Source organism: Moschus berezovskii, chromosome 11, assembly GCF_049115385.1.
Source record: "Moschus berezovskii isolate FMDL1 chromosome 11, NW_MosBer_1.0, whole genome shotgun sequence".
In the NCBI taxonomy this organism is placed as follows: Eukaryota; Metazoa; Chordata; class Mammalia; order Artiodactyla; family Moschidae; genus Moschus; species Moschus berezovskii.
The window spans coordinates 83,131,243-83,157,494 of record NC_142470.1 but is presented as its reverse complement, the minus strand read 5'-3'; the positions used below and the strand labels follow the sequence as shown (position 1 = coordinate 83,157,494).

The 26,252-nt window shown below is 38.6% G+C and overlaps 1 protein-coding gene across 10 annotated transcripts in view; it reads left to right on the top strand.

Annotated features, from left to right (window-relative positions):
* Positions 1-26,252, top strand: part of MTA3 (metastasis associated 1 family member 3) — a 222,724-nt gene that overhangs the window by 54,268 nt on the left and 142,204 nt on the right. For all 10 annotated transcript variants that reach the window (XR_016038611.1, XR_016038612.1, XM_088841516.1 and 7 more), the window contains exon 3: positions 6,830-6,923. Coding sequence is in view for 8 of the 10 variants with exons in the window: in XM_088841516.1 (XP_088697642.1) it covers positions 6,830-6,923 (94 nt within the window). In the remaining 2 variants the exon portion in view is untranslated. The remainder of the gene's footprint in view (positions 1-6,829; positions 6,924-26,252) is intronic.

The following is a 26,252-nucleotide window of genomic DNA, read 5'->3' as shown; positions in this document are numbered from 1 at the left end:
TGGGATCTTAGTACCTGACCAGGGATTGAATCCAAGGCTATGGCAGTGAAAAGAGTCCTAACCACTGGACCATCTTGGCTCTTTCTCATAGGCACTCACCTTAGTACTGTCTAGTTGTTTCCAGTTCCCTGTACCTTGCTTTTTCCTCCATATCATTTATCACCTTCAGGTATACTTTACGTGTTTATAGGCACCTCAGAGGTATTGTGGGTTCGGTTCAGACCACTGCAGTAAGGCAGATATTGCAGTAAAGCAAGTCACATGAATTTTTTGGTTTCCCAGTGCATATAAAAGTTAGTTTCACACCATACTGTAGTCTGTTATGTGTAAAAAATGATGTACAAGCAGGGATGTCCCTGGTGGTCCAGTGGCTGACTTTGAGGTCCCCTGTGTAGCGGGCCCGGGTTTGATCCCTGGTCTAGGGATGATCCCACATGCCACAACTAAGCGTTCTCATGCTACAGCTAAAAGATCGCCATGTGCAGCAACCAAGACCCAGTGCAGCCAAAAAAAAAAAAGATGTGCATGCCTCATTGAGAAATACTTTATCGCTAAAAGAAATGCTAGCTGTCGTCTGAGTCTTTAGTGAATCATAACATATATTAAAGGTCACCATTACAAATGGATCATAATAATGAAAAAGTTTGAAATGTTGCAAGATTTACCAAAATGTGACAGACGCTAAGTGAGCAAATGCTGTTGGAAAAATGGCGCTGGCAGACTTGCTTGACCCATCAGTTTGTAAAGAAACACAGTTTCTGTGAAGTTGAGTGAGCCCACGTGAAGTAAAATGAGGTGTCCCTGTATTTTCATTGCCTGATTTTGCAAACTAGAATGAAAGCTCTAGGTGTGTAGTGATCTTTTCTGTTCACTAGTGGATCCTAAGTGCTTTAGAATAGTGGCTGGCACATAGTTAAGGCATTCAGTAAATATTTTGTCTGATGTTATTACTTGTACGTGGCTTTACTGGTTACAGGTACTTTGGGTCATTCATTTTACAAATATTTCTAAGAGCCAGGTACTTTTAGATACCCACTTTTAGGAACTGAAGAATGAATGAGCTAGGTCTGGTAGTGAAGATGGACATCAGTCAAATAATTCCACAAGCAGAAGGAAAACTGCATCTGTGCTAAATTTACAAACATCAGAGCATGGCGCTCTGGAAGCATATAATCTCGGGATTCAAGTTTGTCACCTCTTGAGCCTCACAGTACCTTTAACTTTTAAAGTAGATGCATCATGGATTGTTGAGAAGCACCCCATGGTTCAGTAAATTAAATGTCTGGGTTACACATTTAGCTAGAACCTGGATTATTTCAGACTCCATCATTATATTACTGTTTACTTTGAAAGTCCCTCCCCTCCCCCACATCCTCACCTTCTCTCTCTCCCTCTGCTTTCATTAATATACTAACAGTCCTTAGGGGTCTAGGGGTCACCGAATTGTGAGAGATGAGATTCTCTGTAATTGCAGAGAATGGCAATTTGAGTGGATGGAGTATTGATTAAAAGGAACTGGGATTGACTAATTAATTATTAGATATTTTCATAGGGCCTTTATTTCTGAAGGGGTGTGAAAGATTTCATTTTAAGTAATTCATTAAATATTTCTTGAGTTTTCATTATATAGCAAGTACCATGGAGAAGGCAATGGCAAGCCACTCCCGTACTCTTGCCTAGAAAATCCCATGGACGGAGGAGCCTGGTAGGCTGCAGTCCGTGGGGTCGCTAAGGGTCGGACACGACTGAGTGGCTTCACTTTCACTTTTCACTTTCACACATTGGAGAAGGAAATGGCAGCCCACTCCAGTGTTCTTGCCTGGAGAATCCCAGGGACGGGGGAGCCTGGTGGGCTTCCGTCTATGGGGTCACGCAGAGTCGGACACGACTGAAGTGACTTAGCAGCAGCAGCATGCTAGGCTCAGAGATACTCCAGTGACCAGTATGGACATAGTCTTTGCTGTGGACGTAGTCTTTGGTCTGCATAGTGTGTAGACACACACAGGGTCTACGTTCTCATGAGAGAGACATAGAAGAAGATGAATGAACAGGTATAAAGAAAATTATCATAAATGGTGTTAATTTCTACAAAGGAAATAAGCAAGAGTCTTCACAGAATAGCAGATTGCTTCCTTGGAATAGGGATTGGACTTTAAGGACATTGAAGCTGAAGCTTAAAGGATGAGAAGGAGGTAGTCTTGGGATCGGGGCCATAAGAGTTCCAGAAATGCCCTGAGTGGGTCAGAGGTCAAGTTGGCCAAGTGGGGCAATTTAACATGATTGGAAAAATCCAAATAATGAATTTAAGAATGCTTGATACATTCTAATTGATAAACTAAGAGAAAGAACATTAACCGATTTTATTAACTTTCTTCTTTTCAGGTAGGATGTGTTTTAGGATTCTCTGGTGGTCCAGTGGTTAAAACTTGGTGCTTTCCCTGCTGGGCCCCCAGGTTCAGTTCCCTGCTCCGGGAACTTAAGATCCTGCAAGCTGTACAGCATGACCAAAGGGAAAAAAAAGAAAAAGAAATATAATTGTTTTTTAACAAAATACTTATCCTAGGATAAGCGTTTGTCACTATTTTTATACAAAATTCATATTTATAGGTTGATAGCTCCTGTTTTTTTAAATCTTACTTGAAATGTTACTTGTCAGTTAAAAAAGTAGTACTATTTTCTTTTTTTGAATTAAAGAATAGGTTTTTGTCTCAGTTTCTTTTTTCCCCCCAGAACTTTCAGTTGCAAAACTGAATAATATAATGGGCTGATGAAAACAGTTCAACATTGTTATCTTATATTCCCTCGTTTTCCTCTTCCCTAAGTTGCACTCAGATGGAGTGGTGATGATCTTTTGAAGGAAGGCTATAAAGTTAAAATAGAAAATAGCGTTTGGGAAAATTTTAGCTAGTCACTCGAGTTTGGGTGTTGCTCTTCTAAAGATTCAGTCTGCACACATGTTGAAAGAAAGCTTTGTGCATGTAATAGTGAGGGTGCAGTCTCAGGAAGTTTTGGAAATTGTGCTTGTGGGTAAATTTGATGTTATTTTCTATGGATATATTTTTTGGGTGTATTATGTTGTATAATTTGTGTGTATCTTCACATTTTGTATATTTTATTAACCATCCAGTTTGCCCTGAGATTTATTTTAATGTTTAGGGTCTTTTTTTTTTTGGTGGGAGAAGGGAGCCACTAACTTCTTTGAGCATCTAATCTTGTCCCCCATCCCAAACTATATTTGCACATATAAGATTTTGCACATAATTTCAGGAGATCCCGTCAAAGCCCTTTTGATGGAACCCGAATTAAGGCCCCTCCTGACATGTAGGGTTTATTGGGAATAAGGATAGAAACTAGGAAAAGAGAGTTCCATTTGTTCTAGTTGAAGCAGACCGTGGACTTTCCATGTTGGAAAGTGTTTGATTATTTTGTTTTTTAAGAATGTTCTTTCTTAAGTTGAGGATAGAAATGGACATGAGCATGAGGTGGACTCAAAGCCCCTTATTGCTGGAGGATGTTTTTCTAACCATGTTTGACAGAATAGAGATTTAAGAGGCTGCAACCTAAGTGGAGAAAAGAACATAGTACATTGCTGTTCATTGTATGTTCTTCTTTATACCTGTCTCCACTTTTCCCACCTGGGGGTTTGTTCAGGTCTTTCTTTTTTCTTAGACTGCTCTGTCCTCTAGGCTCCACCTATTGGACTTTCCTTCTTTTCTAGCCAATGGAAATACCAGACCACCTGACCTGCCTCTTGAGAAACCTGTATGCAGGTCAGGAAGCAACAGTCAGAACTGTACATGGAACAACAGACTGGTTCCAAATAGGAAAAGGAGTACGTCAAGGTTGTATATTGTCACCCTGCTTATTTAACTTATATGCAGAGTACATCATGAGGAACACTGGGCTGGAAGAAGCACAAGCTGGAATCAAGATTGCCAGGAGAAATATCAAGAACCTCAGATATGCAGATGACACCACCCTTATGGCAGAAAGTGAAGAGGAACTAAAAAGCCTCTTGATGAAAGTGAAAGAGGAGAGTTGGCTTAAAGAAAGAAAAGGTTGGCTTGAAGCTCAACATTCAGAAAACAAAGATCATGGCATCTGGTCCCATCACTTCATGGGAAATAGATGGGGTAACATTGGAAACAGTGTCAGACTTTATTTTTTTGGGCTCCAAAATCACTGCGGATGCTGATTGCAGCCATGAAATGAAAAGACACTTACTCCTTGGAAGGAAAGTTATGACCAACCTTGATAGTATATTGAAAAGCAGAGACATTACTTTGCCAACCAAGGTCTGTCTAGTCAAGGCTATGGTTTTTCCCGTGGTCATGTATGGATGTGAGAGTTGGACTGTGAAGAAAGCTGATCGCCGAAGAATTGATGCTTTTGAACTGTGGTGCTGGAGAAGACTCTTGAGAGTCCCTTGGACTGCAAGGAGATCCAACCAGTCCATTCTAAAGGAGATCAATCCTGGGTGTTCATTGGAAGGACTGATGCTAAAGCTGAAGCTGCAATACTTTGGCCACCTCATGCAACGAGTTGACTCACTGGAAAAGACTCTAATGCTGGGAAGGATTGGGGGCAGGAGGAGAAGGGGACGACAGAGAATGAGGTGGCTGGATGGCATCACCGACTCGAGGGACATGAGTTTGAGTGAACTCCGGGAGTTGGTGATGGACAGGGAGGCCTGGTGTGCTGTGATTCATGGGGTCGCAAAGGAGTTGGACACGACTGAGCGACTGAACTGAACTGAAAGACCCTGTACCCCTTTCCTCCTCCTTGAAACTTTTTCTGCTTTTTTCCCAACTGGTGGTACTTCCTCCAGGAATAAGAAGTGGAGTCTGGAGGGGAAAAGAAAGGAGTAAAGGGAAATCGTGTTGGTAATTTGTCAGGAATGTTTTACTTTTATACTTAACCATGAAGGTTTCTGGGGAGGGACATGATGCCCGCTGGGCTCTGGAAGGTTGGAGAGGAGGTGACGTGTGAACAGGCCTCTCTGCTGGAGTGGAGGCTCCATGAGGGTGGGCACCATGCAGAGGGTGGGTGTCCCCAGCACTTAGCACATGCTGAGCGAGGCACAAGAAGAGGCCAAAGAGCTTTGGTGACTGTATACACAGGACTTTGAGCCTTGGTCTTCAGAGCTGTGCTTCTTAAATTGTTTGTGGTGGAGGAGTTTTAAAAATATTCAGTATCTTAGGCTGCTTTTGTAAAATTTAAACGAGAGTAGAAAAATGAAATTTAAAGTAGGCTTATAAAAATGCAAGCCCCATTTTTTGTTATTAGATTCAAGAGATAGGAAATTAACTCTCAAATACTATAATATACTTAGTTTCTCTACTGATTTCTGTTACACAGTAACAGTTATGTACTGGGCCTTAGACTGCAGTTTCAGAAACTTCACTTTCAACTGTAGAGGAATACTTGAAGGGTGTATGTGTGTGTACACGCATGCACGTGTGTGTATAATAAAGGAGTACTGTAGCTGTAAGCTACCTAATAGCCAAGTGTGTACATGATTCAGGAGAGAATATTTGTTTTGAACTATGCCTGTCTACCACAAGCAGGTTTAAATAAGCGTTTAATTGGCTTTATAGAGTATCCTTGTTGAAGGAACTCTAATCAGTGAGGCAGAAAAAAACATGTATACCGTAAAACTCTTGCTTTAGGTTTTTAGTATGCTTTTGTCTCAAGAAGAGAAAAAATGATAAAGCATGGGTAATTGAAGTCACTGATAGATTTTATTTACATGGAAATATTGACCTGTTCATTTGGCAGACTGTGGGATCATTGCTTCTGGAGGATGTATTTGATCACAATATTGTGAATTATAGAAGCACTTTGGTTAGGATTTAATATGATTTCAATTTTAAGGGGCAATATTTCTACAAGATTATTCTTCACTCTAGAATACTACTGCTGAACTTCATAAAATCGACACTTTTACTGCAGCACATACATATTCTTATTTCTTTGTGTCTGAGTATATCAGTAAGCCGAGAGAAATTCTGAAAATTTGTTCTCAAATTTGTTTGGAATTGGAAGTCACAAGAGCGTTTTATTGTAATCTATGTGTTTTTACAGTGAACTTTGTAGTGAACGATTGACCTTGAAAGCTCTCAGAATTCATAAAGAATAGGAGGGTAGGAGCCTGGGCCCCAGCTGCAGTAAATTACAGCCTAACTGAATATTGATTGCATTCTAGACTGTAGTCAAAAAGAAATAAGAGCTTCAGTGTTCATAACTCAGGGCTTTTAATACTTTCATATGTGAAGGTAGACTAAGTTCTACCAAGAATATTGAGCATTATGGATTCATAGATTCCCTTGAACTGAGAATGCTTTCCCAAGCTATCTGGTCCACCTCATCTGTTGATTTGCCCTGCACCTGCAGAGTGTCACCACCGATGAACGCCGGGGGTGTTGAGGAGGAGGGGCTGGGTGACTTTGCGCTTAGTCTGTGCCTCTGGGAGAGGGTTTGGAGGACTTCTATTTAAATGTTTTAAGTTATGTTGTGGCTTTTTTAATTTGGGGGATTAGTTTCTTAAGGCAAATCAGTTAACTGTGTCTGGCTTTAGTCATTAAAGATGTCTGATCACTTTAGTTTAATTGATGCCAGTGAGTTATTTAATGTTTGACATTTTAGTTTTGCTTGGAACTTTTACAAATGTTGCTAGTCCTTATTTGAATTTTTTAGCTCTCTATCCTGCAGCTGTGGTTGGCACAGTAAGTGAGGGTGATCTTATAACTGTGCTGCCTCTAGTTTTGTTTTATAAACTACTTGAGTCTAATATTCAGTCCAGATGACTTTTATTTTTCTTATTTCTTAGACTGCAACTGGCAACGTGGAAGCAAAAGTAGTGTGCTTTTATAGACGACGAGATATTTCCAACACGCTTATAATGCTTGCAGACAAGCATGCTAGTAAGTTAATTGTCTTTTTCTTGGAAAAAACTTAAAATGTGTTTTGAGTCTCTTTTTTTCGTGATATTAGGAAAAGTACTGTGTTACCTGTAGCTTTTTAGTTTCCCATTTGTTTTCCTCTTAGTTTAGATGGGAGTAGGTTTTTTGGGTGGCTCTTGGTTTTAGTATGTGTATTTTTAGGATGCAACGTATATTTATTAATTAGTCAAAAGGTTGAAATAGAAGTCTTTGCAAATAGGCTTTAGCAGACAATCAGGGCAGTGTTCTGTCATCTCCCGTTTTTCTCGGTGGTTTGAAGTTTTTAATATGAGGAAATTAATACTTCACTGGTATTTTGGAGGACTTTTTTCCCTCCTCTCTGAAACAACTAAATTCTGAGTGTTATTATATGTTTATAGTAGTAGGTATGTGTGGGAAAAAAGTTTGCTAAAGAAAAAGTGCAAGGTGATAGATAATGGAAAATTCTTGAAGGTAGCAACTCAGTGTTTCTTTGCAGTTTAATTGTCATTGTGTGTTCTTTCCTCCCAGTTAACAGCTTTGATACATCCTACCACCCCCCCTCTTTTTTTAAAGCAACAAAGGATCAATAAAAAAGTGATTTAAATTTTTAAAAGGAAGTAGTTTAAGTACTTTGTCTTAAAAGCCGTTTTCGTCCTACAAAATATGTAATGAGATTAGGACCATATGTATGTGTGTGTATTAGTCAGTCAGTCCGTCGTGTCCGACTCTGCGACCTCATGGACTGTAGCCTGCCCGGCTCCTTTGTCCATGGGATTCTCCAGGCAAGAATACTGGACTGGGTTGCCATTTCCTTCTCTATATGTATGTGTATTTTTCAGTTTAATACTGAAAACTCTGGTCTTGGGGATCCTCAAGCTTGTGAAGTGTTTTGGTAATGGGGGAAAGGAGGCTGTTGTGCAAACAGGTTGGTTCTATGTCTGCCTGAGATTTCCCCACTGTGTTGCCAATTTAACCAAGCAGATTGGTTGTCTGTAAGTTAAATTCCTACTATATTTTCTGCTGTTGTTTTATATAATTTTTTAAAATTTCTTTCCATTTTTGTAGAGAAAGTGTTAATTATGGGTTGTTCTGTAGTATTTACAAAGTATATATTGACAGATTCAGGGCAGTTGTATTTGTTCTTCATGTATGAGATCAGAGTATTGCGTTTTAAAATGACATACTAATCTATTATTTGTCTGTAGCTGAAATCTAGAAATTCAACATGTCATTAAAGCATGCAAAACTATTTGGATTTTATTCACCATTTACAACATAATGTTAAGAAACATAAAATATCTCACTGATGTACTTTTGGATTTAGTTTAGCTTCTAATGTAATTTGTCATTGCAAAGGTAGTGAGGTGTCAAGATTGTTAGGGAGTCCTCTGACTGCTTGCGGAGGGTCTCAGCATGGCTGCCTTTTGGAGCTGTCTGTTTTAGGCTTGTAAATAGAAAATCAGGTTTTTCAGAATTGATTAGGCCCTTTGTATTGACTCACAGAAATGAAATTTTAAGAAAATTAAGAATCGGTCAAAGTACGTAGTGGTAGTCATGCAGGTTAAAGCAAGGCCTGGGTTCAGAGTCTGGTTGGTTACTTGCCGCCTGCCTTGGCAAAAATTCTTAATTTCTCATTCCATCTGCATTTTCCTTATTTGTAAAATGAGGCTGAAAAAAAATCACCTCATTTTGAATTATATTTTTATCACAGTTAAGAAAAAATTAAAGGAGGGAATTCCCCGGCAGTACAGTGGTTAGGACTCCACGCTTTCATTACTGATGGCCTAGTTTCAATCCCTGGTGGGGGAACTAAGATCCCACAGCCATATGGCATGGCCAAATATTTAAAAAAAAAAAAAAAATCTACAATTGCATACTTTAAGGGAAAAAATTAAAGGCTAAGGGAAAAATTATGCCAGCAATGATGTGATGACTCAAGGAATGACTTATAATGGGTGCTTAATAAATGTCGGTTTTTCTCCCTCAGTGATTTGTAGATCATCTGTTTGGATGGATTATTTTTACCTACATTTACCTGTTTTCTTCCATTATTTATTGATTTTATTCTCAAAGTTAACTGTATATCCATGTACAGTAGAATTAGAGGTATCAACTGTACTTTTGTTTCGGTATTGACTAAACCTTCACATGAAGAGAATAAAAATGGCCTGAATAGTTCAGGCTTTATAAAGAGGTTTTTAAGGAGGGATTAATGGAGAAAATGTCATATGAAAAAACAGAGTCCTGGATGTGGGTGTCACTTAATTTTCCTGAATCTTAGTTTTTTCACTTCGTTGTGGACTTCTTTAAAACTTTTTATTGCAGAAAATTTCAAACATTAAAGTACAGGTATAATATACATGATGTTTTTCATTATTCTGCTTTAACAGTTATTAATACATGACCAATTAATTCATCTAGACCCCTACTTGTCCCATTATTTTGAGGCTCATCAGAGAAATCTTACTTTTTTATCTGCATATATTTCAGAATATATTTCTAAAAGATACAGCCTCATCCAGACTTTGAGGAAATGCCAAGAATATACAAGGAGCTTCAGGATGCTCTTGACCCAGATCCAGCAATTAACATTTTATCATTCTTTATATTTATAATACAGATATATTTCCTTAACCATTTGAGAGTAAGTGGAGACTTTAGAGTGTTTTTCCTAAATGTACTAGAATTCTTTTACATAACCACAGTTTAGTGTGAAGGTCTCTGCTGCTGCTAAGTCACTTCAGTCGTGTCCGACTGTGTGACCCCATAGACGGAAGCCCACCAGGCTCCCCCTTCCCTGTAAAGGTCTCAGGAAACCTAATATTTACAACAGAACTATTATCTCATTTGCAGTCCTTATTCAGATTTCATGTCTCAACAGTGTTCTGAGTAGCTGTGTATTTTTCCTTAGTCTAGGATAAAATCCAGAATCACACACTGTGTTTTACTGTTGTGTATCCTTGATAATGGAACCAGTTCCTCAGTCTCTGTGTTTTTTGACCTTAACATTTTTGAAGAAAGTAGGTCACTTATTTTGTTGAGTACGGTTCAGTTTGTGTTTGTGTAATGTTTCCTCATAATTAGATTCAGGTTATGTATTTTTTTTGTAGGGCTGCTGTAGCGATGAGTCCTCGATCCATAATGGTGATATTAGGTTTGATTACTTGGTTAAGGTGGTGTTCCTTTGTATCCAGTAAGTTATTTTGGGGGAGGTACCTGGCAACTGGGCTCAGTTGGTAAAGAATCCGCCTGCAATGCAGGAAACCCCTGTTTGATTCCTGGGTCAGGAAGATGCGTTGGAGAAGGGATAGTCCACTCACTCGTGTTCTTGGACTTCCCTTATGGCTCATCTAGTAAAGAATCTGCCTGCAGTGTAGGAGACCTGGGTTTGATCCCTGGGCTGGGAAGGCTACCCACTCCAATATTCTGGTCTGGAGAATTCCATGTACTGTATAGTCCATGGGGTCACAAAGAGTCAGATATGACTGAATGACTTTCACTTCACTTCACTTCACCTGGCAACTATGTAAATATCTTGTTTTTGATCCAACATCAGTGCACTTGTTTTAGCATCCATTGATTGATCATTTAGGATTCTGTAAACATTGGTATCCTCAAATACCTAGTTGGTTTTCACATTTTTTCTTTTATGGTATTTTTTCATTTTTATAATTTGTTTACATCAGGATCTGAATAAGATGGTTGATTGGTAAGAAGACTCTTTTTTTTTCCCCATCCATTTTAATAATTGATAAATACTTCATGTAGCATAAAACACAAGCTTTTAAATTGCACAATTTAGTGGTTTTCTCAAAGCTTTATAGCCAAGATCACTGCTAATTTCAGATTATTTTCGTCACCCCAAAAAAGAAGCCAGTTATTCCCTACTCTCCCTTTCTGTCAGTCCCTGGCAACCTCTGATGTACTTTCTGTCTCTATAGAGTTGCCTTTTTCTGGACATTTCTTATAAATGAAATCATATAGTTTGTGTTTTTTTTGTGTCTGGCATTTTACTTAGCATAAAGTTTTCAAGTTTCTTGCATTTTATAGTATGAATTACTTCATTCCTGTTTATAGCTAAGTGATATCATATTGGGTGGATGTACTACATTTTATTTATCTATTCACCAGTTGATGGGCATTTGTATTGTTTCCTTTCTGGTAATTATGAGTGATGCTGTTATGAACATTTCTATACAAGTTTTTGTGGGGACATTTTTAAGTCTTTTAATCTATAGATACATATTTCATATTCTCTCTCAGTATTTTGTTGAAGATGCCAGGTGGTTCATCCTGTTGAGTTTTCTTTGGCTTGGAGTTTGTTGATTGCATCTCTGTTGTGTCCTTTATTATGTTTCACTGTACATGGATAGCTAGATCCAGATTCTAGAGGGTCAGAAATCTAGGGTGGGTTTTTTTTTTTTTTTTTTTGTGGAATGGGGTGGGGGTAAAAGATCACTTCATGGGTAGCATTGTGTACTTCTGTTATGAGGTCTATAATATATTGTTGCTTGTCTCATTTTAATAGCATTTTACTTTGAGATAATCTAAGATTTACAAAAAATCTATTCAAAACATTACCAGGAATTCTGTATGCCCTTGATTCAGATTCCCCAAATGTTAACAGTTTTACTATATTTATTCCATTATTCTGTTTTGTTTATTGTTTAGCCACTAAGTCATATCTGACTCTTTGCAACTCCATGGACTGTAGTCCACCAGGCTCCTCTGTCCATGGGATTTCCTAGGCAAGAGTACTGGAGTGGGTTGCCATTTCTTTCTCCAGGGGATCTCCCTGACCCAGGGATTGAACCTGTGCCTCCTGCATTGGCAGGTGGACTCTACCACTGAGCCACCAGGAAGCCCATTAATACTGTGTACATATTAATATATTTGAATTGTCTGAAAATAAATTTATGAATTTCCCCTAACCCCTAAAGATAACTTCAGTGTGTATCTTCTAAGAATGAGGACATTCTCTTTTCTAACACCAGCATGATGATATATGAACTTACTCAGATTTTGTAAAATTTCATACCAATGCCTTTTATAACAAAAAATAAAGAATTTTTAGTTTTCTTTTTTTGTGGAGTTATAAATCATTGACTGATTGATGATTTCTTTACAAGGCTGTAAAAATTGTGCGTTTAAAACTATCATTCCCTCATGTGTTGGGTGGAATATTTCTGTGAAGAGAAATATTCCCTCTCTCAACTGTCAGGTTGTTCTTCTGGTTTGGATCTTATAGGAGAGGTAGGTTAAATGCTTGATGAGGTTTTTGCCCTTTTTAGTTACCAGTTTTTCAAAAATAGTAAAGTGGTTCCTGGGCTTCCCTGGTAGCTCAGCTAATAAAGAATCCACTTGCAGTGCAGGAGACCAGATTGATCCCTGGGTTGGGAAGATCCCTTGGAGGAGGGCATGGCAACCCACTCGAGTATTCATGCCTGGAGAATCTCCATGGACAGAGGGGCCTGGTGGGCTACAGTCCATGGGGTCGCAAAGAGTTGGACACAACTGAGCAACCAAACACACAGCACAAAGTGGTTCCTGGCATTCTCCAAAGATCACCAATTTACTTCTTTTTTAGTTTCATCATGAGTGCAAGTGTTTGTCTATATTTGGTATTTATTATCAATTATTATCTTCATTGACACTCAAGTTGTCTTATCTTTAGCTAGTGGGGCTTATTTCAGTTTGTCCTGGAGTCATTTTGAAATGATCCCAGTGGTCTTTATTATCTTTCTGTTATCCTAAGATGTTTCAAGTTCATCTTTTATGCTTCTTGCCCCAAACCTTTGTCTCCAGAGTCCTGATTGCTTTTATTGGGAAATGACCCTGGAGACCACAGTCTGAACATTAAGGATGGATCTTTGAGAGAGGGTGGTGCTGTTCCTAGGTTGGTGTGTATTTAACAGAATGTGCTATTTTGTGGTATATTCTTCAGAATCAAAAGAAATCCTACTTGAGTACTTGTTACTGATTCTTCTTTTCTAAGATAATTTCACTGGAAGCTGGCATACGTACTTTTGAGTTTTAAAAGCAGCTGTGGTTCCCTTAATCTAGAAGAAATGGAATTTCTCATTAAGTGAGAGATACAAGTTTGGTGTGGATCTGGTTCTCAGGACTGATGGATTCTTTGAAAATGAAGAATTTCATCCATATTCTTTTTGACTTTTCATTTATTTTAGATGTTTTTGACATATTCTTATTATGCATTGTGATTCTTAAAATGTAAACCTTTAGAAAATTAAACTTTGTGTCCCTTTCATTTTTAACCTGACAGGCAAAAGGGTATAGCGTTTTTCTGTACTTGGAGCTCTGTTCCTTCCTTAGAGTTTTCTTCCCAACTTTTCAGTTGTGTCGCTCACTCTGGGCTGAAGTTGGGACAGGGAAAAATGGCCCAGTAAGGGTAGTTCTTTTACTTTCTAGTGCTTGTTCTGTTTGCCACTACTTTTCCACTCCAACACCCACATGTGTGGAGCTTTGTGGAAGGAGAAAAGAAAGGAAGATGGGAAGATTCTATTCTTACTCAGATTTGTAAAACCACAATTAGCTGTTGGAGAGAATCAGGGAGTTGATCCTGCCTACCTTAAGTCCTGTTCATAAAGTTTATCAACTTACTGATGTTTCTGACACTTTTGTGTTTTTGTAAGTAGAGTCAGAAAGCAGGGTTGATATTAATCTTAAAATTTTAAATAATAAGACGCTATGGGATACGATATTGTTAGGCAGTAAGGTTGTGATTTGTTGAAGGTGAAAGGTGAGGTGACTTCTATACCCAGTTCTAATCACCACCTAGTCTGAGTCATATGCTCTTACAAAATGTTTTGGTGTCAGGGGGCATATTGGGAACTTTGTTTTTTAAGATTCATGCAGTATATGATTCAGAATTATTAAAAAGATGTAGAATGTTTAATGTCTTACAGAATCTGGGGACTAGAATGGGATTTTATAAAAAAGTTGGCACCTCTTTTTAAAAGATTTAGAACAGTAATCACAATTGATTGTTATGTCATAGTACCAAAATTGAATGTTTTAAATACATGAGTTCTGTCCTTTCCAACTTTCTTTCTTGGCCTTAGCACACAGTTTGTGCATTCTGAGTGCTTAGTGTTAAGTTCTTTAAAGTTGAGACCATGGTTTTGGTTGTCTTTCCAGTGTTCGTGGGTCTTGTTCGTTATAATTGCTACAAAAGTGTTTGTAGCTTTGAATTTAACAGGGCAACAGATTTGAAGAACAGCCAGGGTAACAGTTGTTTTGATTTAGCATCCTGGTTGGCTGAAAAATAATCTGTGGTGGTTTTAAAATATGGTCCTTAGCTTTCTTGACATTCCTTCCATTGATAGGTGGAGTCTATGTCTTCTCCCCTTGGATCTGGGTGAGGTTGTAGAAGTAATGCTGTGTAACTCTGAAGGCTAGGTCATGGAAGGCCTTGCAGCTTCTACCTGGTTTTCTTGTAATGTTTGCTCTCAGGATATTTCTGCTGGCACTCAGCCATTATTCTGTCAGTACGTGGAGTCTACGTTGTACAGACTACATGGAGAGGCCATTTTAGGTCCCGTGGTTGCCTGTCTGAGCCCTGGTGCCACTCATATGCCTGGAGGAGCCACCAGCTGATCTAGCCCCAGCCATTTGGGTTCGTGTGGAGGTCGCAGTCACTGTGAGCAAAGACAGGAGTTCTGTGCTTGGGCCCTGTCTGAATTCCTCACCACTGAACATGTGAGGAAAGGAAAACGGTTTTTTTGTGCCATTAAGTTTTGGGGTGATTTGTAACTCAACAATAGATGATGTAACTGGAATAGGCTCATAATAGGTTTTCCTGTTATGGCATATTTTCAGTGACAGCTTAAAATCAATGTCTAAGCTTATGACTGCCTACTAAAAGTATTTAATGAATTATTAGTTTTCTTTAAGTAAACTTCACTTTCTTTTGACAGATTGATTAAATGAAGAGATCTTGCCCCCATGCCTTACTCCTTCCTGAAAATGATTTTTGGCCATGCTGAGCACGGCAGAAAAAATGCCCTCTTTATTATTCTATAGTGAAGTTTATTGATCATATAACTTATACATATAATGTAAAAACAAAACTAAAACTCAATATTATGTTCTAAACTTTAAAAAGAGAAAAAAATTGTACTAATAGAATATTTTGTAATATAATAGGATCATATATACTGTGTTTGAATATGTGTAAATGCTGAGGCATGACAGTAGTGGAAGATACAATGAATTTGAAATGTTTGTACGGAATTACTAGCAATGCAGCAGTTATAAATTAGATTGATATTTTGTACTAAGAACTCTAATATTTGCTGAAATTTTTCAAAATGGTACTATTGGTATGTTCTGAACAAAACGAAATACAGTCTTTCCTCTTTTTACATGACGGCTTCATTGCTGGAAAAGTCAGTTATAGTAAAACCATACCTCAAATATTTTGTATTCTCATACATTCCCTGTAGCTTAGAGGGTAAAGAATCTGCCTGCACTGTGGGAGATGTGGGTTTGGTCCCTGGGTTGGGAAGATCCCCTGCAGGACGGCATAACAACCCACTCCAGTATTCTTGCCTAGAGAAAATCTCCATGGACAGAGGTGCCTGGCGGGTTACAGTCCACGGGGTTGCAAAGAGCTGGACATGACTGAGTGAAGAAGCACATACGTAAATGGAATTTGCTCTAGTCTCAGATTACAGAATCATGTTTTTCACTTACATAAATTCACACAGGGGAACTTCCATGGTGGTCCAGTGGCTAAGACTCTGAGCTCTCGGTGCAAGGGACCTGGGTTTGATCCCTACTTGGGGAACTAGATCCCACAGGCTGCAACTAAGAGTTTGTATGCCACAAATAAAAAAGATTCTGCATGCCACAGCTAAGACCCAACGTGGCTAAATAAATAAATATTTTTTAAAATGTCCAAAAAAGAAAATGTCCAGAGGGACATTTCAAAGTCATGTGAGTCATGGACTGTGCTTTGCTGTATTCCTATATGTCTACGGGATATCTAACATCCTTGTCTTCGGTCTAGGAAATGTTAATACTGCTCCCATTGTGGTAGTACTGTCCACCCACCTCGCCCTTTCCAAAGGAGTCCTTGGGTTATGGGGTGGAACCATGGCACTAAACACATTTTCATAAAACAAAAGCTATAGCTCATTGTTGACTAATATATTTGCTAATATTCACCATAATACTGGGACCATGGAAGTTACTCAGTATGTACAGATTAAACAATAGAAAACTTAATATTTTCCCTAATTCCCTCAAAGATTAAAGTTGCAAACAGTAAAAAAGTTAAAGTTATTTATAATTCAGCTAGGATTGATACTGTCTTGACCTAGAAGGTAAAAGAGAATTTGGCAGTACCTGGCAAAGCTCAGTGTTTTTATCACTGCATACTAATCATAGACAAGTGCCCAGAGAAGTGTGCCTTGATAATAACAACACCAGCAGCAAAAGAGAGAAGCGTAAGTGTCCAGCAGTGAGATATTGAACTAAGTAATAAATAAACTTTGTTTATATTCTGGAGTGCCTTGTAGCCATTTAAATGAATATATAGATTTGTGTGTATCATCATGGACAGATGGCACAATATATAATTGAATTAAGTAGTTTAGATGAATTTGTAGGATATAACTCTAGCTTTGAAACAAATATAAAGTTTTATAAACACTAATGTGTGAATTTCAATATATGTATGTGTACGTGGTATTCATGTACATATTAACCTTGTCAAACAAAAAGTTATAAAGAATATTCAGAATAAGGAAATGTTTTTAGAAATTGAAATGCTTATTGAAATAAAATAATGAATGAATAATAAATACTGCTGCTGCTGCTGCTAAGTCACTTCAGTTGTGTCCAACTCTGTGCGACCCCATAGACGGCAGCCCACCAGGCTCCCCTGTCCCTGGGATTCTCCAGGCAAGAACACTGGAGTGGGTTGCCATTTCCTTCTCCAATGCATGAAAGTGAAAAGTGAAAGTGAAGTCGTTCAGTGGTGTCCGACCCTTAGCGACCCCATGGACTGCAGCCTACGAGGCTCCTCCATCCATGGGATTTTCTAGGCAAGAGTACGGGAGTGGCTTGCCATTGCCTTCTCCGAATAAATACTGCTAGATTTAAGTAATAACAATAAGTGAGAGAAAGGAATAAATTATTAAAAAGTAGCACACTTCCCTAGAGAAGGGCAAGAATCTTTAGATTCAGTGGATGAAAGAAAGATACTTCATTTTAGAACACTAAAGAAAAATTGAGGATCCTAAAGTTTTTATAGAGAAAGTTATCAATGAAGGAATGAGGATCAGATTTCTTCATTACATTCTAGAAAAGCAAGTTATTTAAAGTTGAGAACTCTATAACTATGAATTGCCACATAAAGGTATTTTTCAACACATAAGTATTATATATAAAAGGGCTTCCCTGGTGGCTCAGAGGTTAAAGCGTCTGCCTCCAATGCGGGAGACCCGGGTTCGATCCCTGGGTCGGGAAGATCCTCTGGAGAAGGAAACGGTAACCCACTCCAGTATTCTTGCCTGGAGAATCCCATGGACGGAGAAGCCTGGTAGGCTACTGTCCACGGGGTCGCATAGAGTCGGACACGACTGAGCGACGGAACGGAACGGAAGTATTATATAAATCAATAATTTAGGAATAAAATTCCAGACTATTTAAACATTAGAAATGGGAAAGAGAAATAAGCCTTCTAAAAGTCTGACATTTTGAGAAAAGGGAAGAAGTAAAAGTTTTCTAAAACTTTTTTTAGAAAATTTTGAGAAAGTTCATATAAATTTTAAGGATAACCAATGGAAAGATGCAGATAAATCATTTGAGGAACTTCGCTGATGGTCCAGTGGTTAAGAATCCCTCTTCTAAAGTGGAAGAAGTGGACTTGATCCCTGGTTGGAGAACTGGGATCCCACATGGCTATGGGGCAATTAAGCCCACCCACTTCAACTAGAGAGAAGCCTATGAAGATCCCATGTACATCAGTGAAGATCTTGAGTGCTGCAACTAAATCTCAATGCAGCCAAATAAATAAATGTTAAAATCATTTGATTAAAAAGAAATCACTTGATTTTACAATACTTCATCTACATTACTAGATTAATAGATGAGGTTAAAGTGAAAGTCACTCAGTCGTGTCTGACTCTTTGTGACCCCATGGACTAAGTCCATGGAATTCTCCAGGCCAGAATACTGGAGTGGGTAGCCTTTCCCTTCTCCAGGGGATCTTCCCAACCCAGGGATCGAACCCAGGTCTTCCGCAATGCAGGTGGATTCTTTGCCAGCTGAGCCACAAGGGAAACCCAAGAATATGAGGGTAAGTAGCCTATCCCTTCTCCAGTGGATCTTTTACCAACTGAGCTATCAGGGAAGCCCAGGTGAGGTTAAAATGGTCCTAAATAGGCCCCCACTCAACAGAATAAGGAAAGAGAGCCATAAAGGAACATAAGAGGACCAGAATGAGTCCAAACATACCAACGACAAAATATGTGAATGGCATAAATTCTCCTGTTAAGAGACAGACTGGAAATTCATAATACTCATATATAAAAGATGCCTAAAGAAAACCTTAACAAATAGTGAAAAGCAGGAACTACACACAAAAAAATTTTTCCCACACCCCCTACTTGTGGGCTCTTACTTAGTTCATCACCGACTCTGTGGACATGAGTTTGAGTGAACTCCGGGAGTTGGTGATGGACAGGGAGGCCTGGCGTGCTGTGATTCATGGGGTTCCGGAGAGTCGGACACGACTGAGCGACTGAACTGAACTGAACTTAGTTCCTCAACTAGGAATCCAACCTGCACTCTTAGCAGTGAAAGAGCTGAGTCCTAACCACTGGACCGCCAGGGAATTCCTCACAAATAATATTCTGTTCAAAGGCAATGAAGTAAAAAATTAAAGTAACAATAAAAGGAAAATAAGCTATATTACAATCCAGTTTGGTAATTTAAGAAACATGTTTATGCATGCCTTTGTGTTGAAGGAGACATAAAACCTGCAATTGTGAATGATTCCAAAAAGAATGACAATAAAAATAGTAATATTAGAAACCTCTGGGTTGAGGCCAGAGTCATAAGAAAATTTAAAGCCTTCATAGCAACCCTTGAATAAAACGACTAAAAATAACTATTAAAGCCAGGCATTCAAGGTAGAATTGAAAAATAAATGCAAAAAAAGGAGTTAAATACAAAAGCAAAAATTAATGAAATAGGGAAAAATGTAGAAGTTACAAAATCAGAAGCCAGTTTTTTAAATATTAGTTTTTCCCCAAGTTAATATGTTAGTTTAAGGAAATCCCAATCAAAATCCCAGTAGGACTTTGTATGGAACTTGGCAAGGTGCTTCTGTCATATACTGGGAGAAGAATAAAAGCAGAAAAGTAAAAAGATTTGTCTTGTTTTCTGGTAAATGCTTTTAAGGTTAAATACAGGTTATTTTTGAGAACCTGTAGTCATCTCCCCTAGGCTTTTCTGTGTGATTTTTTATTATTCACTTCTGAGTTGTCTGAGTTTTTCAAACAAATGTTGAAGAGCGCAGTGAACCTGCATTTAATCACTTGTCTTAAACAGTTAATCAACAGAAGCTTATTTCATTGACACCCTGCTTTCTCCACCTCAGACCCCAACTTAAATCGCAGCACATACTTTCTTTGTAAATACATCTTTTTTACCCTAATATTTATTTATATGAATAGGCTTAGTTTGTCTCATCTGTTGATTACTAATCTTAATTATTTCTGTTAATTTTATTGGTCCATTTCTCCTTGCATTTCTAATAGATTTTGGTCTTGAAGTAAAGATGCCAGGTGCTTAAAAAGTTAGGTCTTGCGATGGATTCTTTTTAAATAAAATAGATATTTTTCACTAATGCTTTTTACTTTGAATTCCATTTTTTTTCTGTTATTATTTTGGCCATGTGCACTGAGATCTTAGTTCCCTGACCAGGGATCAAACTCAGACCCCCAGCAGTTGAAGTTCAGAGTCTTAATCACTGGACTGCCAGGAAATTCCCTTTTCTAATGTTATTGCTATTCCCATTTTTGTTATTACTAGCATTTGTCTAGTTTATACATTTTTTTATTTTTAATTTTTTAGGTTTAAAATTTTATTATTATTAATTAATTTATTTATTTTAATTGGAGGACAGTCCGTAAGATTGTGGTGGCCCCTGCCACACATTGACACAAATCAACCAGGGGTGCACATGTGTTTCCCCTGCCCCACCACCATCCTGAACCCCCCTCCTACCTCCCTCCCTCTGGGTTGTCCCAGAGCATTTTTGAGTGCCCCGCTTTATGCACTGAACTTGCACTGGTCATCTATTTTACATATGGTAATATACATTACCTGTTCTCTCAGGTTTTTTTTTTTAAAGAATATTATGCTTTTTAAACCACATAAAGCTGGGTTTTTGTTTGTTTTGTTTTTAATCTTTTTATACTTGTTCTGAGAATCTTGAACTCCAGTAAGGATATTTGATCCTTTTAATTATAGTTTAGTTCCTCTCTATGTATGTGTGTTTTCTCCTTCCTTTTGTTGGTTTTATCACATTGTCTATTTGTCAGGGAGGTATTCATCCTATTTGTAGTCTTACAGTTTTCCTCACATTTTTATTTATTTTACTTGTTAAAACTTTTTGCTTTTAGAAGGGTAATATTTGATTATGAATCAACAATTAATAAGTACAAAAGTCGGACTTCCCTGGTGGTCCAGCAGATGAGATTCACCTGCGGATGCAGGAGACATGGGTTTGATCCCTCCTCTGGGAACGTCCCACATGGCATGGAGCAGCTAAGTCCATGCGCCACAGCGGGTGAGCCCACATGCCTCGGCTGTTGAAGCCTCTGAACCCTAGAGCCCATTCTCCGCAGCAAGAGACGCCTCCACAATGAGAAGCTCGAGAAACATCACAACTCGAGAAACCCTGCGCACAGCAACGAAGACCCAGCACAACCAAAAATAAAGACATCTTTAAAAAAACAAACGACAAAAGTATATTCAGTGCAGAAACTCCCTATATCAGGTCTCCGAAGATCCAGTTCTCCCCTACAGAACACCATTATTCCTAGTTTCTAGTGTCTTTTCCACAGAAAATCAATGTTCATAGAAGGAAATCATTCGTATGTGTATACACATATTTTCCCCCAACTTTTTTCTTTTTACAGAAATGATTGTATAGTACAGTGGCTTTCATATTTTTTGCTTTAGAATTTCCCTTAATAGTTTAAAAAAGTTTTATTTCCTTAATACAGTTGAAAGTTGACATCTAAAATTTTTCATCAAAAAATTTAAATAGTTGCAGAGATAAAGTATCTGGTGTGTTGCAGATAGTGACATTTAAAAATGAATAACTAGGGAATTGCCTGGTAAGGACTTCCTGCTTCCACTGCTGGGGGCCTGGGTTTGGCCCCTGGTCACAGAACTAAGATGCCACAAACCACATGGCCAAAAAAAAACCAATTTGCCCACTGTCACAGGTTAAAAAAAGAGCATGAACAAGCTCTTAAACAGTTTGAAATTTTATGTGATCCATTTGTCTCCTTAAATTCATTTCCACTTTGCTTTCTCTGCAGAACTTTAGCCTGATGTATTTTATGCTTGAAAGTTTTGTTTATCATCATACAGTTTTCTGCAACAAAAATTTTGCATTAATTAAAATTTAAAAACACTTTGTATGTCTTGAGTTTGTAAGACTCAGAGTCTTAATTTCTTTTGGACTTATAATAATTATAGTACAAATAATTACTAGAAATGTAATTATTCATAATTTAATTGTTCATAATTACTGAACACAAAAGTACATTTTCATTGGAATCAAGATGGGCAGGGCTTCCTCTCACCGCATTCAGTTAAGGAATCTTTGCGTTGCTAGAGTGAGAGGGCTGGTACTTTGTTCCTGATTTTTATGTTTATAAATGTTGGTTCTGACAAATTTATTTCATCTAGATAGATGAGAATGGTGGCATTTTGCTCATTTATTCATTTATCAAATGTATTTTGAGCTCCTCCTATGTTATGGACACTCTTCTAAGCTCGGATGATAAGCATTGAACAAGCAGAAATTCCTGCCCTCAGAGTCTCTTTGTTCTTCTGAGTTGTATGTGAAAAATCATATAGTGGTTTTACATCAAAAGTTATTTTTAATGATTTAGCAGCTGACAATTCAGCTATGTCCTCCTTCAGTCTTGTCAAAAGCAGAGAATTTGAAACCAGCGGAGTTGGAAGAGGTTTGTTAACCAGTCATCAGTCATTCACAATCTCATTTTCTGAGAAGCAGAATAAAAAGGCTTTACCAAGACCTAACAAATGACTGTTAATTATATTTCTTACTGTTTGACCTATGTAGATTTTATCACTTAGGGTGTACCAGATAAACAACTAGTTGGAGATTTTATGTATATATAAATATACAATATCCTATACACACAAACATAATCTCCAGCTTGTTTATATAAATATATAAAGAGATTTGTTGCAAGTAATTCACTTAATTGTGGGGCTGGCCAGGTGAAATTTTTTCTTTCTTACAGAAATCTGAGTTTTGCTCCTGAGACCTTTCATTTGATTGAATGAAACCCACCCAGGTTATTGAGGAGAATCGCCTTTACTCAGATTCAGCTGATGTTAATCATATCTACATAATACTTTCACAGCAACACCTAGTTAGAATTTAAATAGCTAGGGACTGTAGCCTAGCCAATTTGACACACGAAACTAACCATCATATAGGAACCTTATTTAAACCAATATGCTCAGAAAAGTTTGGGGAAATTGAAATAATATTCATTTGAATATACCTTTGCATTTTAAATTTTACTCTGATAAAATGTTTGCATCTAATAACTGAGCACACACACACACACTATGTTTGTACTTATGTATTTAAATATATAATGTAAATTGATGAATAGAGCATAATATGATCTGTATTTAAATATATTTTCATCAGATCGTTGGAGCTGTGGATTTCATTTATTCAGTGGAAAATGACTACCAGTAAAACTTTAATGGCAAAGCCAGTCCTTATTGACAAAAACCAGGCAGCTAAATCACACTTTCTGTCAGAAAGTCTCGTTTTTCCAATTTTAATAAATGAGTACTGTGTGTCCCCGAGGCAACCATCTCCTGAATTCTAAGATAGATTCCTGGATAACACTCAGAGCCTTGCTGTGATGGACTAAGGACTTCAGCATTTTTTACAGACTTTCCCCCTGCCCCCTTGGGACTGTTTTCACAGGAGTGTTTTTTTGTTGTTTCTTTCTTTCTTTTCTTTGGGCTGCAACACACTGTATGTGGGATCTTATACATACAGTGTATATATACACTGTTTACCTCTCTCCCCAACCAGGGATCAAACCCAGGATCCCTATATCGGAAGTGTGGAGTTCAACTACTGGAACACCAGGGAAGTCCCCAGGGTGGTGTATTTTTTGATCACCATTCAGGGGTTGGAGAAAATTAAGTCTTCTTAATTGTTCGTACTCTCTCAGTCAATCGACAAGTAGATACTTGATGGGAGTGTCAGATATTTCTGAATTCATAACATACTTACATTGGCCAAAACACGATAATTGTAATACCATACTTTGAAGTATGTATAAGACACAAAATCCTGTTCTGTGAATTTCAGATATCCTGGCTGAAGAGGATTTTTTGTCCCTGTTTTGTCACCAGTGGTCTCTTTGTTTTGTGCCCTGGAGGTTTTTACTCCCTTGGGCTGTGTTGCTCTTTAGGATTTAGAGTGGCAGAGAGGTAAGAGTGATGGAGGTGAGAAAAGATCGTTCGGTTGGTAAATGTGGAAGTTGGTCTATTAATAAAAGTTGAATTCCTTAAACCTGTGTTTCTATGTATTCCTTACAGTGTTTTCTGTACCCCTAGAGGGGTTCCGGAGAAGGCAATGGCAAGCCACTCCAGTACTCTTGCCTAGAAAATCCCATGGACAGAGGAGCCTGGTATGCTGCAGTCCATGGGGTCGCTATGAGGCAGACATGACTGAGCGACTTCACTTTCACTTTTCACTTTCACACATTGGAGAAGGAAATGGCAACCCACTCCAGTGTTCTTGCCTGGAGAATCCCAGGGACGGGGGAGCCTGGTGGGCCGCCGTCTATGGGGTCACACAGAGTCGGACATGACTGAAGTGACTTAGCAGCAGCAACAGCAGCAGAGGGGTTCAGGCTCACATTTTGAAGACTTCTGGTAACACTGTACCATTTCTCCTGGGCCATGTTTTTTTCTTAACTTGGAGAGCCTACCATATCTATATGTACTTTTTTATTTTTATTTTTTTAATGGCTGCATTGTATTCCATAGTTTGATGTTCTTACTGTAATTTTACCAGTCTTGTAACTGGTGGAGGATTACGTTTTTCGCTTTTTGCTGTCAGTTCTTCAGAGTACATATCACTTAGCATATGTATAAGGAACAGCATCTGTATCTAGGATAGATTCCTAGAATTGCTGTTGTGGGATTAAAATGCTTTGTAATCTTGATGTGCTGTGCTTAGTCTTTGAGTCTGACTCTTTGTAACCGCATGGACTGTAACCCGCCAGGCTTCTCTGTCCATGGAGTTCCCTAGGCAAGAATACTGGAGTGGGTTCCCATGCCCTTCCCCAGGGGATCTTCCTGATCCAGGGATTGAACTAGGGATTCCTGACCAGGGATTGTCTCCTGCATTACAGACAGATGCTTTACCAGTGGAGCCACCAGGGAATCCTGTAATCTTGAGAGATATTGCCAGATTGTCCTGTCCATCTCAGATAGGGTATCAGTTTAGACCTACCAGCAGCAAAAGAGTGCCTGTTTGCACTCTTACCAGTATAGTTTACTATCAGACTTTTGATCTTTACTTAATCTAATAGGTAAAAAATGATACCTTGGTAGAATTTTGTTTTACATTTCTTAGGGAAATGTGGATTTCTTATAAAGTGTTAGTGTTAGTTGCCCAGTCATGTCGGACTCTTTGTGAACACCTGGACTGGGCTTCTCTGTCCATGAGATTCCCCAGGCAAGAATACTAAAGTGGGTTGCCGTTTCCTTTTCCAGAGTATGTTCCCTACTTAGGGATTGAACCCATGTCTCCTGCAATGCAGGCAGATTATTTACCATCTGAGCCACTAGGGAAGCCACTGATGGCTTTTATTTGTTATAAAAACCACTTTTTTTTCCGTTTCTGTGAACTGTTTGTATTATTTGCCTTTTTATGTTGAGTAACTTTTGCTACGGAGAAGGCAATGGCAAGCCACTACAGTACTATTGCCTAGAAAATCCCATGGATGGAGCAGCCTGGTAGGCTGCAGTCCGTGGGGTCGCTAAGGGTCGGACACGACTGAGCGACTTCACTTTCACTTTTCACTTTCCACTTTCACACATTGGAGAAGGAAATGGCGACCCACTCCAGTGTTCTTGCCTGGAGAATCCCAGGGACGGGGAGCCTGGTGGGCTTCCGTCTATGGGGTCACACAGAGTCGGACACGACTGAAGTGACTTAGCAGCAGCAGCAGCAGCAACTTTTGCTAAATGTGTAGTGGGAAAAAATCTTCAGGTAACTCTGTACTGTTTTTTTTCTTTGTATCTAAACTTTTTTTTTCCCCTCCCCTCCCCCGCTATCTTTATTTTTGAACTGCATTTATATTTTGCTTTGGCCTTCTCTAAGTTTTTTTCCCGTGGTCATGTATGGATGTGAGAGTTGGACTGTGAAGAAAGCTGATCGCGGAAGAATTGATGCTTTTGAACTGTGGTGCTGGAGAAGACTCTTGAGAGTCCCTTGGACTGCAAGGAGATCCAACCAGTCCATTCTAAAGGAGATCAGTCCTGGGTGTTCATTGGAGGGACTGATGCTAAAGCTGAAACCGCAATATTTTGGCCACCTCATGCGACGAGTTGACTCACTGGAAAAGACTGTGATGCTGGGAGGGATTGGGGGCGGGAGGAGAAGGGGACGACAGAGAATGAGATGGCTGGATGGCATCACTGACTCTCTGGACATGAGTTTGAGTGAACTCCGGGATTTGGTGATGGACAGGGAGGCCTGGCGTGCTGTGATTCATGGGATCGCGGAGAGTCAGACACGACTGAGCGACTGAACTGAACTGAACTGGTTTTTTTCACCATGTGTCTATGGGTAATGGGCTTTCTAAATCTTGAATACATTAAAGTGTCTTTATCTTACTATCATGCTTAATGCTAGTTTGACTCTATAAAATTCTAGGTTCAAAATAGTTTTCTCTCAGAATTTAGAATTATTTTGCCCCATTGTCTTCTGGAATGCAGTGTTGTTGATAACAAGTCTGATGTCAGGATGATTCTTACTCCTGT